This window comes from Aedes aegypti, chromosome 3 (assembly GCF_002204515.2).
Source record: "Aedes aegypti strain LVP_AGWG chromosome 3, AaegL5.0 Primary Assembly, whole genome shotgun sequence".
Lineage (NCBI taxonomy): Eukaryota > Metazoa > Arthropoda > Insecta > Diptera > Culicidae > Aedes > Aedes aegypti.
Genome location: NC_035109.1, coordinates 409,547,465 through 409,566,930, shown reverse-complemented (window position 1 = coordinate 409,566,930; position 19,466 = coordinate 409,547,465). Strand labels below are relative to the sequence as shown.

The 19,466-nt window shown below is 34.6% G+C and overlaps 1 protein-coding gene across 3 annotated transcripts in view; it reads right to left on the bottom strand.

Annotated features, from left to right (window-relative positions):
• LOC5573207 (zinc finger protein 423 homolog) overlaps positions 1-19,466 on the bottom strand; it is a 154,700-nt gene that overhangs the window by 23,393 nt on the left and 111,841 nt on the right. Inside the window, exon 1 of one of the 3 annotated variants that reach the window (XM_021848645.1) lies at positions 13,801-14,210. The exons of the other annotated variants lie outside the window; for them this stretch is intronic. Within the exon in view, the coding sequence (XP_021704337.1) occupies positions 13,801-13,906 (106 nt within the window). The 5' untranslated portion in view covers positions 13,907-14,210. Of the gene's footprint in view, positions 1-13,800; positions 14,211-19,466 lie in introns of those variants that run through there. 3 annotated transcript variants of the gene reach the window in all.

Below are 19,466 nucleotides of genomic sequence, written 5' to 3'. Positions count from 1 at the left end.
TACTAGGGTAGTTCAAAAAATCGTTTTTGCTCCACACCGCTCAATCCATTCTAAATCAAATTCTGAGTGTCATCCCAAAATTGGATAAAAACTGAGACTACACAAGTCTTTCAAAGTTTGTATGGAAATTACTATGGGAAAAGCTAGCAATTCATTTAAGGTGAAGATGTACAACTTCCTTGTTACTGGCAACTGTTTCTGAAAATTAATCTATTTTACCTAGCAGATGATTAAAGTCTCGGAGTTGGTCAGTCCCGAGACTAAACTTGAAGCCAGGATACCCGAGGAGGAAAGAATAACTTGCTAATAACTTATGCATACCATATTTTGGTATCATACCATAATTAGGTATTGTTCAGTTATCAATACCTCATTTTGGTATTATAGTGGTATTTGAAAAACATGTTTAAAACAATTAAAAATACTTCATTTTGGTATTCGATAGCTATTGAGGACTGTTGGAGGTATTGAACTATTATTGAAAAAAATCACTTTTATATGAAAATCCATCATGTATTATTTAGGTATTACAATACCTGATCTAGTTATCAGCTTGGTATTAGTAGAATATGCAGGAGGTATTATTTGAGGTATTTTACCTCTTATGCAGGGCTCATTCATACCTCATTCAGGTTGTAAGTATTGGAAATTATCTGGTATGGAATACCTCAATTTGATATTCAGTAGTTATTTTCTTCTGCTCGGGTAACTATCATGAGTATTAACTCAACAAGAACTGTTGAGCTTTGGTAATTCAAGGACTCACGTGAATTCTGATTACTAAACAAATTTTCTAGCTTGATTCGGTTTTGCTGCTAGCATAAAGCCCCTTTTTCTAGTATTTTTCTGGGACTAAACTAAAAGCGAAACAAGGATGTGACTATAGAGTTCCGTTGCATGGTCAAATATCAGTAGTACCGATTTGGTTCCTCAGAAATTTAATCGATTATGTTTGCTAGGGGGCGCGCCTTCGCTGAGATGTAAATTTCTATGAAGGTTGTAAATAGCAGGACCTTTTCGTTATAGTCGATTTATATCAATATCTGAGGAATCAAAACAAGAACTGTACAGAAATCGATGCTTCATTACGTATCAATGGAAATGAAGTAATGCGACATGCACTATACACTAAGGATACGGGTAATGCCACAATAGATCTAAATACTGGTCGCAGTGGCGCATCCGAACAGAGAAAAAAAAAACTGGTGACCAATCGATAAAGTTTTCAGCTCAAAGGGATGTTTGGTTCTCCAGATTTGTGCTCTTGAAAATTTGAAGTTTGCCTTCGATTCATCTTCACCTTAATCGGTAATAGTGTTTGTCCATGTGCTCTTGAGGGTTAGAGCTACGCTGATACTGTTAGATACATACGTCATCTACAACTTTGCCGAGGATCGTACTCAAATTGGACGCCTCAATAATTACACTGCGGAACACGTTTTTGTCGCAAGAACCAAAATACCGCTATTTAATTTATTAAGATTGCTGAATACATTGCCATTTTCAAAAATATCATAGAACGTCTAGTTTTTTGAAATATTGACTGTTGAAAATGCAAAATTTGACTATTTTAGCCAACTTGCATGCAAGTTTGCCAGCTTGTAATTTTATCTTTGAGACACGCAAAAATGTCATTTTTGTTACGCTGTGTTAGTTATTGATTTTTGTATGAGCTGAAAATCTTCGGCTATAATAATTGAGCTGCTCTGCAGGCTGAATATATGCAGTGGAACATAGTACCCATGATTTGTTTGCGCTATCTTTCGCGCCAGATGCAGCAATGTTTCCTGTTCAGAAGAATTCCCATTTGGATATAAATCAACAACTATGTAATTACTGAGTCGTCTGATTTGAATACGGTCTTCGGTTCTTCGGCGAGCTGACGAATGTATCTGACAGTAACAATGTAATAATAATACATTTTCTACCTGTTTAGCGGAATACCTATAAGCAGTGTTGTGAAAAACTCAATTTCTCAAAACTCACGCTTGAGATTTTTCATGCGTGAGTTATCAATCGCGCAGCTCAGCAGTAAAAAAATCATGGATGAGTTGGTTCACCTTTTTGACTGGTAAAATTATAGTAATCCTTTCTAACGTAAACAACAACATTCGTATTTCACGAGTTTTTGACGGGTTTTGCGACTGAATCATTTTTCACGGTTTGAGTTGATTGAGTGATTTTGCATCAAAATCTCAAGCGTGAGATTTGTGAAGCAGATCTCTAATGAGTTTGCTCTCACGGGAGAGCGTATTGATTGAGATTTGAATATGAGTCTATCAACACTGCCTATAAGTAAATGAAAAACGGATTTCAGTACTATACCATTTAATTCCACTAGAGTTTGTATCCTATCTATCAAAGGACTTCAAGTCGAGTCTAGTACACGACACTGAAGACGGCCTTACGGTTACGCGTATTTGTCAAAGGATACAAACTCTAGTGGAATTAAATGATATAGTACTAAATTCGGTTTTCCATTTACTTAGTAACAATGTAGCTTTAAGGTAGATGAACAAACTGAATTTAGTAGTATATCATTTAATTCCACTAGAGTTTGTATACTTTGACAGATACGCGTATTTCGACCTCAACTGTAAGGCCGACTTCAAAAGTCGATTCTAGTACACGACACTGAAGACGGCCTTACAGAGCAAAAATGATTTTTGAGCCACCTTAACTTATACGTTTTCTAATACATTATATTGTATTGTTTTTTAATACATTATATTGTATTACATTGTATTGCTATAATATTTCAAATTGTTTCTATAAAAAAGCTGTTTATTGTCTTATATGTTGGTTTTTAAAATTAATTGAACAAACCTTGACCCTGACAAAACATTTCATGTTTTGCAAACTTTGAATTTTCTAATTATCCTTTGGATGAGCTGTCCGGCAGTTGAATCAAAGCGTCTGGAATACAAATCAAAAGTAATTCTGCATGACCATACTTAAGGTGGCGGGTTGATGATCATTTCGGGTTGAAAATATGACTGCCCAAGGAAAATAGGGCACCGGTACCAATAGCAGGTTATCCACAAAAGCATCTCTCCTTGCAAAAATCAAATGGTTTCAATCTCTTCTACTAGGGAAAAATATAGAAAGAGCGATATTTTGTGTACATGAAATCGCTTGAGCCATTATTGGCCAGTGCTCCAGTAGTAGCCGTTTTGAAATAACGCAAGGAATTTCTAAAAAAAAATATTTGTTTTTAAAAAAGTTTAACAATTTTCTTTTGTAGCAGAAATTGAACTCTTTTGAATTATGCCTCAATATATCATCATTGGGACTTTATTTTAATACATCGATTTAAAATATTTCTTCTATTCGGGGACGAAAATTTGTGAAACTGATAGGCGAAACATTTTAGTGTCAGAAAATTAGTAATTCAAAGCAGAAAGCAGAACAACAATGAAAGCAGAAAAGCAGAAAGTGTAACATTACTTTATCAAATTAATGATTGTAGTTTAATAAAAGTGATTCGGAGTCTGTAATACACGGAGAACTTTCGTTAACATATGTCGGACATATTTGGTTGAAATTAGGAAATAAATTATCACAATAGATTTATTGATATTAAAAAGTTCCATGACTCTTCTATGGACATGCGAGTGGAGAACTTAAGTACGTCACCAGTAATTTTCGGCATCTTGACCAACTTTCGGTACACTCATGATAAGATATTGATCAAACTTCAACACAGTACATCGTTTAATTCAAAAATTTAATTAAGGGGAGCTCAAAACTACTTGGGTACTTCCATAATTAACGTTGATCTAGGGTTTTCTAGGCAGCCGAAATGTTTGAAACTTTGCAATAAGAAGCGAATAATACGAAACCCCTCTATCGAAGTGAATCGAAAGTGCCAAGAATAGGAGAATTCTAAAATATATTAGCTTCAAGTGGGTGAAAATCAAAAAATATTCGAGAAATAATGCTTTAACCCATTTCCGGTAGTTATAGTTTGGAAACTGTTGCATCGGTCGTATGTATTTGTATAGAATGCACTTCACCCACCAGTTGCGTTATTTGTAATTTTATCGCGAGGGTCTTGCATGAATAAATAAACACTCACTCACCGACAAAAGCAAAGCGAACTTGTTCCCCTAAGGAAGCTAATGAGGATGTGGAGTATTTAATTCAGAGTTTTATCACTTCAGCCGTTGAAAAGAACCAAAGGTCAAGCGTTATTCTTCCGACGAGTCTGGATTTATCTGTAGCGATGCGTGAATCCATGCTACTTCATCAGTTCCATTTGCCGCTTGATGAAACGATATATCGTCTTAATCTTGATATTAAACTAATGTCATAATTGTCCTCGCAGTCACGCTTGTTAGATGTTGCTTATGCCTTTTGCCGAGTTAAGAGAGATGGTGAATGTTTCAAACGAACAGCACGCTCATTCAAACAAGTGGCTTTTCGGAGCGCGCCACCACGAGATTGAGGAAGTGTGCCTTTAATTGACGTTTCCTCTTAGTACAATTAGTAGTAATCGTATTTAAATTTGGTGTCATGTGATGTAGCTGGACTTACTGCGCCAACTAGAGGTGAATTCTCTGTAATTGGGTGGCGAATTCGTAGAACCGTGAATTTGACATCATCATACATATGAGATCAATGTTATTCGTTTATGGAAGCGATCAATTGAGATTTGGTTTTCTGCTTTCATTTGTTTCATATGGGCAGCCAGATTGGAAGTTTCTTAAAGTTCTCATTTTTTTTTCTTGATGTGAACAATGGTAGAAAATTACTGTTTACAAATGAACAAATCTTGAATTTGATTCTATAATTTCTAGCTTTAGGGAGAAATGGGCTAAAAATCGCTAATGGTAGTGTGTGCTTTCATTAGCACATGTCTAACGTGCGCAAATAAGCATGGTTGTTGAACTATTGTGCTTAACCAGTGCAGTATGTTGAGTAAAGCCTGGAATAACTAAGCATGTATTAGAGATTACAAATATGCATTCTCATTTGGGTGGCCCATGTTTCCCTAACAGCAAAACTTTTGAGTTATTCCCTCACATTAGATCATTTGAACCACAAGAAGCAGTAGCGCAACCAGGATTTGGTTGAGGAGTTGAGGCGGAGGTGCTCGGAGTGTGTAAATTTGACGATAATGCTTTTAAAGAATGTATTTTTTTTTTTTCACAAGCATCGGATTGTTTTGCGGTCTTCGACAATGTTGCCCATCGTAGAAATACTTATCGAGATCGGTGTTCAGAGTTTTTATAGAGGACAATGGGAACTCCTGTCGATTTTTTTTTACAAAAGTAAGTTTTCCCATAGTAAATCCCATAAAAACTTTGAACGGTTTCACCAAACGATCTGAAATTTTGCACAGTTATTATGGGACCTAAATGCAATACAAAAAGTGGACTGAAGCTAGAATCTAAATTTTTCATATAACCGTGTCCCAGGCTAATGATCAACCGATAGTAAATAAGAATTAGTCACGGAAAGATACATTTTCCGATGACAGGGCCTTGAGAGGGCTTTTATCATATCCTAAGGCACATATGTAGGAGGTGCCCTGTTGAATTCTACAAGGTTTTTTTTGTTCAAGGGCCAGTCTGATAATCCCACTTTAAGCTAAATAAGTGCCAACAAATTGATGGATCTCACATTTTTCATTCGTTGGATTGAATTGCCTTCTTCAGTAATTTACTTTAAAAAAAGACACGGACACCGTCTTCAGCCATTTAGCTGCACAGACTGTAACTTAACACTAGAAAACGGACAAGCATGCTCCAGTGGCACAGCCGAGAAACATTCCTGACGAAAAGTTTCGACGGCTGAAGCGGGAATCGAACCCACACCCCATGACACGAAGTGATTACTGCCTGGCAACACTAACCACTCGGCCACGAAGCCCACCTACTTTGTTATGGATTGAAGAATGAGTTTTTAGATTAGATAGTATGTTACCGTGTTTATAACGTCTGAATTTCTCCATAGTAAGTAGTTCTTGAGTTCGTTTAAATCACCCTAGAAAATACAGAAAATTTGACAGAACTCTGTGTTCATCATTAGCATTTTAAGAAAGATATAGGCGTGCATTGCGTTTATTGAGTCATATTGCGAAACCGGTTCATTGTTGGAATTATTATCTTTTCTATATCCCACTAATCCAGTATAATTTCCATGACAACTGCCACAATTTGATTTAGAATCGAATAAGCGGTATGATGCAAACTTTTTTTTTTTTTGAATCAGTCTGTACTGTACAGGTTTTCCACCTTTTCAAATGTTCCGCCGATAATGTCGAGAAGCAAATAAATTGACGAGAACTTTAATTTGAGCTGCACATAAGTATTGTTAAGCGCTTGGTATTTTTTTTTTCAATTTAAGTTTCTTCCCTTACATACAAATAGTATAGCTACACTTAAATTATAGGGTGCCCCAAAAAGTATGGGCACGACTTTACCATACTGCCATTTCGAGACTAGTGCAGATAAAAATCACATTTTTTTCTCACACTTATTACGAGCAGATTTTGAAATTTGAGTGATTTTTTCGCTACCTGTTTATATATGGTGTATTGGTGTAACATTTCTGGAAGCTCCTCTTATCAGTTTTGCACGAATCGCGTTATATCTGAGCGAATTTGTTGTACAAAATTTGTACTAGGCCATAAATCACGTACAACAAAAATTTGAAAAAATATATTCATCATTTAAACGATCAGACTATAGTTTATTTTATTGGAAATTAAGGTGAAACAGCTTGGAATCAACTTTTAAGATTGCACTTAAACTTTAAAGGCACAAATCTCTCGAAGAAAGCATCCAACAACAGTATACTTTTTATTTTGGCTTTGTGCACTAGCAAAAAGCCTGAAATAAGAAGATCAGAAACGTTTGCCAACTATTTCTCAAGTTTAGTGCCTTTAAAAACTCGAGTAGGGTCACAAGTCGGCCATTGTGACGGTCATCTTTGGATTCAGAGATGTTTCACTTAAGAATATGAAATTTGAATAGAAACTGAAAATTCGATTTTAGCTGTCGTCGATTTGTAAAAGGGTCGAAAACAAGTCCTCATATATGGGTTGAAACATGTAAAAATCTTAAATTTTTGTTGCCTATCCAAAAGTATAGATATTTGACATAAGTAAATATGAAATAAATTATTTTTATTTATGTTGAAAATACCTGAAAAGCTATGATTTCGTAAATTTATCTTATGTGGAGAGAAACATTAGCGATTTGTTAGAATTTTACCATTTTGTGAAATGTTGTCTTAGCAAAGCTGAATAAAATTTAAAGTATAAATTCTTGTGAAACACCTTGGATACAATATACTTGAACTCATCATATCCAAGGATTTTAATAAAAGCATTTATTATTAGTTAAATTCGAACAAAACACAAAAGTACAGTCTGTGCTGGCTAGATAAGAATCAATTTTCTTATTTAAAAAATATCAATGGAAAATTTTATTTAATCAAATAACATTTTCACAGGCAGCATTTGAAATGTCCCAAGGAAAAATACAAAAATGTAAAAATATTTATTTGTTTGGAAAAATATTGTGATATTTGTTACCAAAGTTGTGCCCATTTTCTGGGACACCCTATATTTCACCGACCTCAACAAACCGATTCGCCTAGAACCCAACAGCTGAGAAGTCGGTAAATTTAAATATCGAAGTTCGGTACATATTTTACCGAAATATCGACAAACCAAATGTTTTACTAAGATCTCGAAAAGTTTTACCGAATTTTTTTCATGTATGTTCGAATGTTTCTTACAAAATTATTGGTTACCCAGGTACCCAATAAGCCGTATATTGGGATAAAATGTTGATTTACGGCATAAAGGATCGGGCCCGATATACGGCTTTTGGTTACCTAGGTAGTCTAGAATGTGTGGAACTTATGTACTGCTCATTGAACATTGAACATCAACTTGATATGCTAAGTTTTTACAAAGTATTAGAAAAACTAAGTGGTGTCATTGTTTTTCGGTGTGTGCATCGCGACCCGCGTCAACGTTGCTGAATAGATATTGAAAGATCAGCAATGAGTTGAAGCTTGCTTCGTGATACTGGCCGTGGCCATAAAGCAAAATAAGTAAGAGCAAGATTTGAAAATATACGAACGGTCCAGTATTTTTTGGCAATAGAAATTTTCTTGACTCCCTTGGGCACAATGCTTAAACCAGCAGATTTTAAAAATCGAATTAGTTTTTATTTCAGCATTTGGAATATATTTAAATAATCTAAAGGTAGTCAAATATTCGGTAGGTGATATTTTGTTTTTTTTTCACTTTAAGCTATTTTTCATACTGAAAATTATGGAAATCCTGTTATCAACACATTTCAGTATGAAAAAAAAAATAGAATATTTGAGAAAAAATCCAACGAAGTGAAATAATAAAATTTAATTTGTTTTTTTTTTACGGTTTGAAATAAGTGAAAATAAAGTATGGAAAACGGAGCATATCAACAGATTCTTATCGTAGTGCATTTTATTTGAGAGCTGCAATGAAAGATCATATTTAAAAGAATATCAAATTTGTATTGCATCAGTTTTTGTTGGGCAGATGAAAGGATTGTTCATTATTATATTTGAAATTGTGTTAAGAATGCTCTTGAAAAAATTATGAAATAAATCCAACAAGAAAGAAAAAGGATTAATATTGCGTTTTGTTTAATGTAATGTAGTGCTCAAAAAACCTACATATTCATGTACAGGGTGTCCGCAAATTATCCGAACAGCAAAATATTGAAAAGATGATCTCGTATTGAAAACAATGAAAAATCAATATGCATGTACCTTTTATAATACATATATGTGTTAACACAAAATACAATTTCAAATAATTACAAAATGATTGCTTGTTACTGAAATAAGCAAATTTATTTTTTTCGCAGCCGTTTTTCCTGAGGGCCGCTAGTCATACTGGAGATGCGTTATCCCTAAAATCTAAAAGAGATGAATCCAAATGTCCTATTATTATTTGATGTTACCTGCAGTTTAGTGGCTTCAAGGTAAACTGCAAATAGAAAATTATACGGTTCAAATCCAGTGAGTTCTATGGACATTTCTCTTCCGTCATGAAGCTCGAAAAACAGCTCATTTTAAGACACCTCAATACATTTGGCTTGGTTTTGCAAATATTTGAAATCGGAAATGTGTTAAACTTATTTCTTAAAAATATAATAAGCCAATGTTTAAAACCATGCGAGAATATTGAATTTATTATGCTTGATTGTATAAGGCCATGTCTTCAAAGTTTGTACGGATAATTTGCGGACACCCTGTAGTGATGAAAACCTTGGTTTCGGAGACAACAGTCTCTGTACATCTTCTTTTTCTTGACATTAAGTTCCGACTGGGACAGAGCATAGTGTTCTTATGAGCACTTTCTTTGCCAATTGATTATTTTTGCATTTGTATATCGCGTGGCATGCACGAAGATACCCTACCGTGCTGTATCAATATCCGGACGCTTAGGAGGCTCCAAATATTCCAACTCTATTTTCACAACTTTATTGTCTTATCTAATTGTAGTGTGGTTTTCGTAAAATTAGTTTAGGGTCACATCTTCATGTAAACGATGTAAATTTTAGCAAACATTGCAAAAATAGCATGTAGAATTGTTATTACGAAAATACTGAAGCATTTCGTGTCCTTAAATCCGGACAGTTTTAATTAAAATTGACCAAAACTACACGGGACACATTAAAATCAGCTTTGTATACTATAGAAAATGATTTTTGAGAACATAGTACCGTTAAGTCACCAGTCACCGTGCGGCCTCCATTCACCGTGCACATATACAGATTCCTACAGAATACCCATATAATTATCACAAATTATTGTTATGATGGCAAAACAAGATAAAACTGTTGAAATGAAGTAGTTTTTGTCACAATGCACTTTGAAAACAATATTTTATGAAGTCAAAATCATGTGAATTCTATTAATAATAAAAATTTTCCAACACTTCTAGTAGAAACGCCAAAAAATCACATTTTGCAGTTCAACATTAGGGTATGAAGTTTTCACTGTATATACTACTAGTTACCTGGGGGATGCGAAAAGATTATAGTTAAAAGGTGAAATAAGATGAAATCTCAGGATACGCGAAAATATAATCAGATTATTATGGACTTCGTTAAATTCATGAATACTGATTGAGTGTCCGGATTTTGATAAATCACGGTATACCCGAGAAAGTTTCCGTTACGAAAAGATCCTCGACCGGCGGAATTCAAACTCACGACCTTCAGCTTGGTCTTACTGAATAGCTGCGCGTTTACCGCTACAGTTATACAGGCCTCCTGTTCCTATACAATAAGTGTAATTATTAGGGTGCGAAATCCAGACCAGTTTTTCAGATCGAGGTGTTTTTTGTAAAAAATTGAGCGCGATCGGTTTTTTATACGGTGTGCGAATCACGATTGAAATTTCAATGGGATTTTACATGACAAAAGGTACTTTGTTTTGTACTTCTGTTTTTTTTTGCAATGTTATTGATGCCATTAAATAAATTACGCTGAAATACAAATTCACCGAAAAAAGTAAAGTGCTAAAAAATATTTGTAAAAAATTAAAGCACTTCAAATGTTGAAATGTTTCACAAGTATAGCATAAATCAATTGTATTGCCAACACTGAGGAACACCAAGAGAAATCATAATTTTGCATTAACCCTCGCCTCGCATACAATAGGAAAATATTGTAAAACATTGCAATATAGTTGAACAACTCTTACACATATACGAGTTCCAATGTATTTAATGTGTAATATATCAATGTGTAAAGAGCAGGTTTTTCCATGCAAAATATGTACAAATTACGCTCAAATTTTACACAGATATTTTAGGTTACAAGACGAAAAAAAATAATCTGCGTGGATTCATTCAAATTTGCGTGGTATTGTAGTGCCGCCCTAATACTTATTGCAGTGCTTGATTCCAGAAGCATTTAGGGATATTAATAGCAAAGCTATTTAGATGATGACAATAGAAATATTAGAATTAGAACGCTAGAGGCGCTGTTCCTCCATACAATGGCTGTGATGCAGATGAATGAACCACAGTAGCCTTGAAATCCATTGGCGCGAGCAACCGGTACTCAAACTGTCAAATCACTTGTTTTGATTTTTTATGATGAATGTTTTGATGTTGAAGGAAAAATTAAATGAGTAAAAAGAACCTGAAACAACTGTGGAAGAAAAACCTAGGTAATGAGAATTGACCCAAAAGTACAAGCAATACGTTTTTACATAACAGGGCTCTATGGTGCACCTTTACGTATGGAAGAACGGCAATTGCACGCATCTAGATAAAACAACACGATGGTATCCTTCATTGGAGTAAGAAAACTGTTCTGAATGTGTTGAAAAAAACATCGTATCTTGCCTAGATCTTAGCTGGCTCGTAGACGCAAGCTTCCGCAGTCAGCTACAGGACAAACCAATTGTATAACTTCAATTCGATACCGATGCTGCACCTTTCATTTTCCCTTCCGTCATATTACTGGAACTTTTGCTTTAACACTCATGATGCTGCAGATTGAAGTGTCCCGGGGAGGCCTACACTCAATCTGTGACTACTCAGTGATAACAGGCAACAGCTCATCAATATATTTTTATAGCCGTTCATTTAAAATAAATCACACACCTAGACGATAATGTATGAAGAAGAAGAATCAAAAATCTCTAGGGCACTCAAACCACACGAAAAACCCATGGGGCTCTGCACAAAAATCTTTCTGTCTCTTTCACTCTACCTTGAAATTTGTAAATAACAAGGCCAGTAAATGTCAAAATGTTGAAGGAAATTTGACACTTTGAGTACCACCTCGGAAATTCGTATACAAGATATTGGTCACAAGATTAGCAGCTATAGCGGTCTAATTATTATATGTCTATTATGATTTCACATGTCAAACAATATGTGGAGATGTTAACCGGGAGGTGTACATTCAAAACCTTTTTTTTATATCCTTGTAATACAGTCGACTCTCCACAACTTGATGTTCTATAACTCGATATACTCTATAACTCGATGGATTTTTCGGTCCCTTCAAATTTCCATATATCGTGCTCTCCATAAGTCGATATTTCTATAACTCGATATCTCCACTAGTCGATGTCATTTGAGAGAGAAATTTCTCTCCATAACTCGATATTTATTTTAAAATCTTTCTTATTTGGGGAAACGTGGTCTAATTCTTGTTTGGAGATGAAAAAATACTTGCAAGTTCTAATAAAAGTTGAAAAAACATGAAAATAGAAAAAATATTGTCAGTCAAAATAATTTGATTTTTCGACCATTTCGAAAAAAGTTTCCAAACAATAGTTTGTAGAGTACAATCAACAAAATGTGGGCTTCGTAGCCGTGCGGTTAGTGCTACCGAGGCATTCAGCCGCATCGTGCTAAGGAGTGTGGGTTCGATTCCCGCTTCAGTCCGGAAAACTTTTCGTCAGGAATGTTTTCCGACTGTGCCACTGGGCGTTGCATGCTAGTCCGTTGTCTAGTGTGGTGCTTCCTTCAGAGGGCAAATAGCCCACTGGAAGCATTAACGTGTAGTGTCTTTTTTTTTAATAATATTACTTTCTTGCAGAAGCGATCATTTATGTAATAGAAATACAGAAATTTTTTCCTTCGATTTTGTGATTTTTTGTTTCGGTACATTCTATAACTCGATAATTCTATAAGTCGATGGTCCCTTGAATATCGAGTTATGGAGAGTCGACTGTATATCATGTGAAATTTTACTAATCTCTACTAAATCGAATTCTTTCAACCAATTATTATAATACATGTTCCTTTCCGTTCCTATTATGGTATTTGGTGCATTTCCTACAGGAAATAACATGGCCTTAAGCAAAAGAAACTTGAACTTTGAACATGAAATTTGTTTTCCTTTTATTTTTATGCAATACTATGCCACAGACTGTCATGTAGTGCAATAACAGTGCTACTCGCAACGATAAGATTTCCATCAAAAGCGCATAACTATGACTTCATCTGTCTTATACAAAACTGACTCGGAACTCCATCGGAAGAAAACTTTTAAATCAAGAACGTAGTAAAATGTCAATTTTTACGATCACAAAACTTGAAAATTGTCAAAGCACCAAGATAAATACTAGGTAAAATTGTCGAAAATAAAAATAACTGTAAAACTGTACCTACAAAAATTCTAATCAATTTTGCGATTCAAAATTTAACTTTACTCACTTATCAAACACACTTTATCCAGGCTCTAGTAGCAAATTTTTCCCAAATAAATATAACTACTAAGTATTTATTTAGATAACTCAATCACAATTCAATTTTCACACAGGTGGAAAGTTTCAAATTTTGTGATAACAAAATTAAGCACATCTGTTGTTGTTATTTTCTAAAACATCCTCATTTAGCCTTAAACTATTCTTCTTTTTGAACATTGAATCTGTTACGGCTGTCTCAGAACACATATCGTATATACTTAACTTCGTGAGAAATAAGCATCCAGTATACAAGAAACTTAAGACCGATTATAATTAACTAATTAGTGCCTTTATAATCCGATCAACATAACTCCAAACATCTACTTCACAGTCGTGAACGATCATAAAGTTATACAAAAAAACTGGCTTCTACACATTCTCATGTCTTATTACGCATTGAAATCACTCGATTTTTGATCCTTGCACAATTCCACGTATCCTAGTTCAGTCCACCATCGATTGTGCACATGCTCAGAACTTGGCTCTCTGGATAACAAGCTTTTTTTTGCTTGCTCCCACCATATATGTAGAAATATAACGAACTGAATTTTACATATCATCGGCAGTCTTCACCTTGGCTCATCATCAATGGGTAATAGTCCTTGCTGCTTTGCTGAATTCTTTCAATCAACGTTTCCAATCGTGTACTTGGTCCTCGATATAACATTCTCATGGCCATAATATACGACCCACATGTGTTTTTACACAAAATCACTATTATATTTCACTTTTTTGCTTGATAATCATGTGTACATTTTCAACCATTTTTCAGTAGTACAATTGCTCACAGCACTTATGGTTAAGCTTTACTTTTGAAAATGTAGATATAAGTTGCCACTTTAACATTGCATAAGACAGAATAACACGGTTCACCAAAAACCCCAGTGGGCTCATCTATATCCAACGCACCCAACGAATGACTGGTGACTGAGCTCTGTTGGGACGCTAGCGCCCAACTATATACTGAAGAAAATAAACGTATCACATAGCACCGAACGGTAAGGAACAGAAACTATATTCACATTCGTCCACAGCCCACGCTGAACCTATGATTCAGGATTTTTTTTAGTTCTTCTCTCACTCTCTGATTATCTCTTAGTCCAGAAGCCGAGGGACTATGCTCTTATGTTGGTGGCTCACAAACCATCAGTGGCGTGTTGTGCTATGCTGTGGAATTGGTAAATCCATTTAGGTATTTCAGCGCCCGTAGGACTGTTTCTGCTATAGTTACTCCGATGTCAATGCCTCGTTGCGTTTCTTTGGAGAGCAAACCTCGAGGAGAGCCAAATAGCGAAACATCGTTAACTTGGTTTTGGTTCTCCACGTCATGATGTGGGAATGCCTCACACTCTCGTAAAATGCACTCTCTCGTCGTGCGTTGGTCTGACCCTTTTGAAAAAAAAAACCGGACCCCGCGTATTATTTTTTTCATAAATTGCGACGCTTTTGGAGCAATTTACACCCTGGCTGTCATAGAAGCATAAAGGTCGCTTGATTATTGATCAGTATTCTAAATAACAAAAACTCTATACCGACCTTCTCCGGTGTCTGGAAAAATACTTAAATGTTTTTAACATTCTTTCAAATGACTGTTCTGCATTATGACGATCCCTTGCGATATCGTTATAACGTTATAAGCTTCTACTATATCTCTCTAATAAATGCATGAGATGATTTTGACGTTTTTTTATTCCATTATAATTAGCATAATCCAGGATAACATTGTTCATGTTTTTTTTGGGCATTTCTTAAAAAAATCTTATGAAAATGCATACGTTGCAAGTTTTTTTTTAAACAAGAACTGACACCCATCGTGTCTCTGTATACTTTATTTTGTTGTGTAAAAGTTTGAAGAATGTTTAAAGTATTTTTTTATTTAGCTGATATGGGCCAACATTGATCGCCCATGAAAAACACGTTCGGTAATATTGAAAATATCATTACTTGCTAAAATCATGATCCCTGAAGCCGAATATGAAGGCCAAACTCTTACAAGTCATTTACTTATTGAGTTATTTCAAAAGTAAATACTCTTGAATTTGTGCATCTTTATAATAACTTGTGAATTATGCTTAACTGAACATATTTATGAAAGTTTTGGCAACTGATAATTGCATTTCTTTTGCTCATATCGTTTTCAGAACTCATGTGAGACATGATTCTTTGAGCGTATCATCCATAATCATAAAAAACATTGTTTCTAAAAGTTGAAAAATTTAGGCATGAACACTACTAAATTTATGAAAAACCCCTAATATTTATTAGCTCATGAGTAGATGGAAGGGAATCACCATTCATGCATTGAAAATATTTTATCGATAAATGTAGAATGCAACTTTTCACGAGCAGGGTCATTGCGATCAATATTGCCCCGCTGATCAACGTTACCCCGAATTGCGGTATCATTTTAAACCTTACATTTATTTCCTATATTTAGGTGTTCTGTGTTAGGCAACACATTTAATTTTATTTGCCGAAGCAATTCAGAAATTTCAAAAGTGATTTTTTTTTCTATCTTTAATAACATGATTTTTAGCCCTGAACTAGTTCATCTCGGGACCAACGCGGCGTTACTTCCTTTTAATCACTAGAACAGGCCCGTCATTTCAAAGAATTCACCTGCTAACCCGAAAAAAATGCTTTAAAATGAACTTAAACTTTGTGGGCTTCGTGGCCGTGCGTTTAATGTCGTCATGCATTTTGCCGCATCATGTCAAGGAGTGTGGGTTGTAAGGAATGTTTTCCGATTGTGCCACTGGGACGTTGTCTATTGTGGTGCTTCCTTAAAAGGGCAAAATGCCCACTGGAACCATTGAGGGTCTTAAAAAACCCTAAATACATAAAGCATTTATCGTGACAATAGAAGATTGTAACGATTTTCATCAAAAATTATTAATAATTTTATTCGACATTTGTTTCAATGTTTCAGAGAGCCTCAAAATCATTTTCAAAATTTTATTTTGAATCCTCTGCAGAGCTTGCTTCCTGGTACAACATCAGCTAGTCCATATGTATTGATACAGCATAAAACATGACCGGCCAGAAAATTCGTGTGAGGATCAAAAGCATGTTTCTAAGACAAAGTTTCAATTTTCTGTTAATAAGTGTATATAAACATTTAATATATTTATTATATTTAGCTTGAATGCCCACAATTTGATTTTTGAATGTTAAATTTTTATCTAGCATGAGTCATTGATACTAAACTTCATCTGATGCTGACCAATTTATTGAAACCTCCTCAACGTGACAACATGTCTACTTGAAGGTTTTTAATAAAGAGATTTTGGTTCATGTGAGAATATTATAAGTTGAGTTTTGGAAGCTTTAGGAGACATCTTCCATTTTTGCAAGTATGAAGAAGAAATATCCAAACTTTTTTGCAATCTACTACAAATGTCACGCAGGCTTCGTTTTTTTTTTTGACGGAGAGACCTGTGTCATCGGCAAACAAAGATAATTGACCTCCCTAAGGTAACTCAAGTAAGTGAAATGAGGAAATATTTCATAATATTGGTCCCAAAATACTGCATTGAGGAACATCAGTTCTAACAGAAAGTCTTTGAGTCTTGTAGTACTGATTGTGACGCCCCTCGGACGATGCGTACCTACCATATCAACACCATGCTTCGGTCGACCTAGTCATAGTCGACGAACGGTTTGACATTGAAGCGACAGACGTTGTGTTTTATTGGCACAATAGATTGCAAATTGCTGATTCATCAAAAGCGAGCCTATTTGCAAATGAATTATTGTAGAATTATCGTGATACAAGTGAACTATCAAATATCCATTTTCAACTTAAATAATAGGGTAGGTGTACCAGTTATGGACATAGTGGTTTCCTATTTCGCCATACGTGATTACTTTGATGTCTTAAAATTTTGAAAATTTTTGTGTGCTGTAGTTATTAGATTTAAGATAAATCTTGATGCTAAAACATTCAAAATGATATAAAATGTGAAAGTTATCAAAATTTCCCATATGGCCAAATAGGGAACCACTATGACCATAACTAGTACACTTTCCCTAATAATAATTGATTACACTAGTAATCAACCAGCAGTGAAGTAATTATAGTGGTTATAGAAAGTAGAAAGTTTAAAACTAATCGTTTTCATCCAATTTAGATTATAAACATACCTATCTCTATTGTTATGAGTGAGTGCAGCTCTGAAAGTTATAATACTCAAATTTATTATCCTAAGGGTAAGAATTAAAACCTAAACATGCAACGAATTAGTTAAAACCTATCCTAAATTTGTTAAAACTACAGGTCTATGTGCAAGCAAATCTTTACCGAAACCAGAAAATATCAGGATAGTGGTAAACGAAGTCGAAGGAGGCACTAAACGTAAGAGAGTTGTTGTATAATTTGGTTCTTATTACTAATTGTGTTCTCATTAAAGGAAATTTTAACCAACCAAAAAATCCTTGCGGTGGTTCATCATTTCGGAAACCTTTACCTCCAGTTGGCGTGGCAACACTGATAATTAACCTAAAGTATGTGATTTGACAGATTACTTTGATAATAAATCTTCGAGCTGTTTAGTGGAATACCTATAAGTAGATGAATAACCGAATTTAGTACTATACCATTCAATTCCACTAGAGTTTGTATATCGACTAGTATACGACACTGAAAACGGCCATATGAAGTCGAGTCTAGTACACGACACTGAAGACGGCCTTACACACTCAATCTGTTCGGTAAAAATAACTGGGTTTTTGAACTACCAAAACAGTCAGTAAACTAAAAAAATGTCAAAAATCGAAAAACAGAGATTTTTCCCTGAACTTTTGCTGAGAGCTTTCTTTTTATATCATATATCGATAAAAAATAAAACATGGTAAAATTTGCTTTTCAATTACGCGTGGCGACAGTTTTAATTTTACTGACTTTTTCGGTAGTTCCAAAACCCAGTAAAATTTTACCGACCCCAGTAATTTAATCTAAGTGTGTACAGTTAAGGTTGAAATACGCATAAATACGCGAAATTTAAATATATCAACTAAGAGTGATAAGCTACTCTCTGGAAGTATTTTGATGAGGATATAAAAAATCCATCATCGCCAGAGGCCTTCATATTTATTTTTGTCTTCCAAATCAGTCTTCCATGTATTTTTGAAAACGTTCTCTTGATTGAATGCTTTTGAAATTCAAAGTAACTTGATTTTCAATCGGTCTTTTGAATCCTACATCCAAATTGTGCACGCTTTCAAACTGCATTGCAAGTTGTTGATCTATTTCGAATTTAGTTAGTAATAATTTATCTTCTCCTTCAATGCCGGAATTAGCTTTTGCGTTATTTGCCAGGATCAAATTGAAACATTTTATTTTCAAAATTGTTGTATCTTAAATGTGAAAAACGTTTTTTTAATTTCTTATTGCAAATCCTGACATATAATTTCCATAGCAGGATAGCGAATGAGTTGAAATTGCGTTCTCCTCACGTTTTTTGATGGATTACTGTAAAGAGAGTTAAAAATTATCGACTTATCATGGATTCGAATTTTACTTCACATTTTGCGATGTCCCTTTCTTCAACAATGGAATTTGTTGAAGTTTAGAATCAACAAATCAATTATCAATATCAAAATTTGTTTACAAAGAAATGTTGCCTGAGGATTACTATCAATGTATGTTTTACACTCCCGTGCAAAAGTTTGGGTTCACCCCCTCGAAAACATACAAAAGTGTTCAGTCCATATCTCTGTGCTCTCATGTCCGATTGAAACTCTTTAAGCCGCATTCGAAAGGCAAAGAGTTATTCTTACTTCGTATGTATTTTTCCAAAAATATTTGATGAATTTTGTAGTGGGGCGTTTCGTCATAGCTCAACTAGGAAACGTTTTTCATGGGGGTATTCTTCTAGGAAGTTGAAGATACAATGACAAGGAATGCATTTAGTACTAAACATATTGTTATTTTTATTACCATGTGGTTCATGTAACAGTTGTCAGTTCAGCGCCATTTTCAACTTGCATGACAAATTGTGACACGTTTCACGTCTTGCATTGACTCGCAAAAAATAAATGTGTTTTAAATCGAATTTCCATCAGTAAGCTATAATTTTTAGTATTATTACAAGCTGCTAACGATAAACCAGTATTTTGTTTTCATTTCATATGAAATTTTCGATGGTCTATCTAACCCTAAAATATATTTGTACCTGGGGTAAGTGAGACCTATCAAAACAAAAACCTGAATCAAAACTTTTCGTACACGTTTCATACAT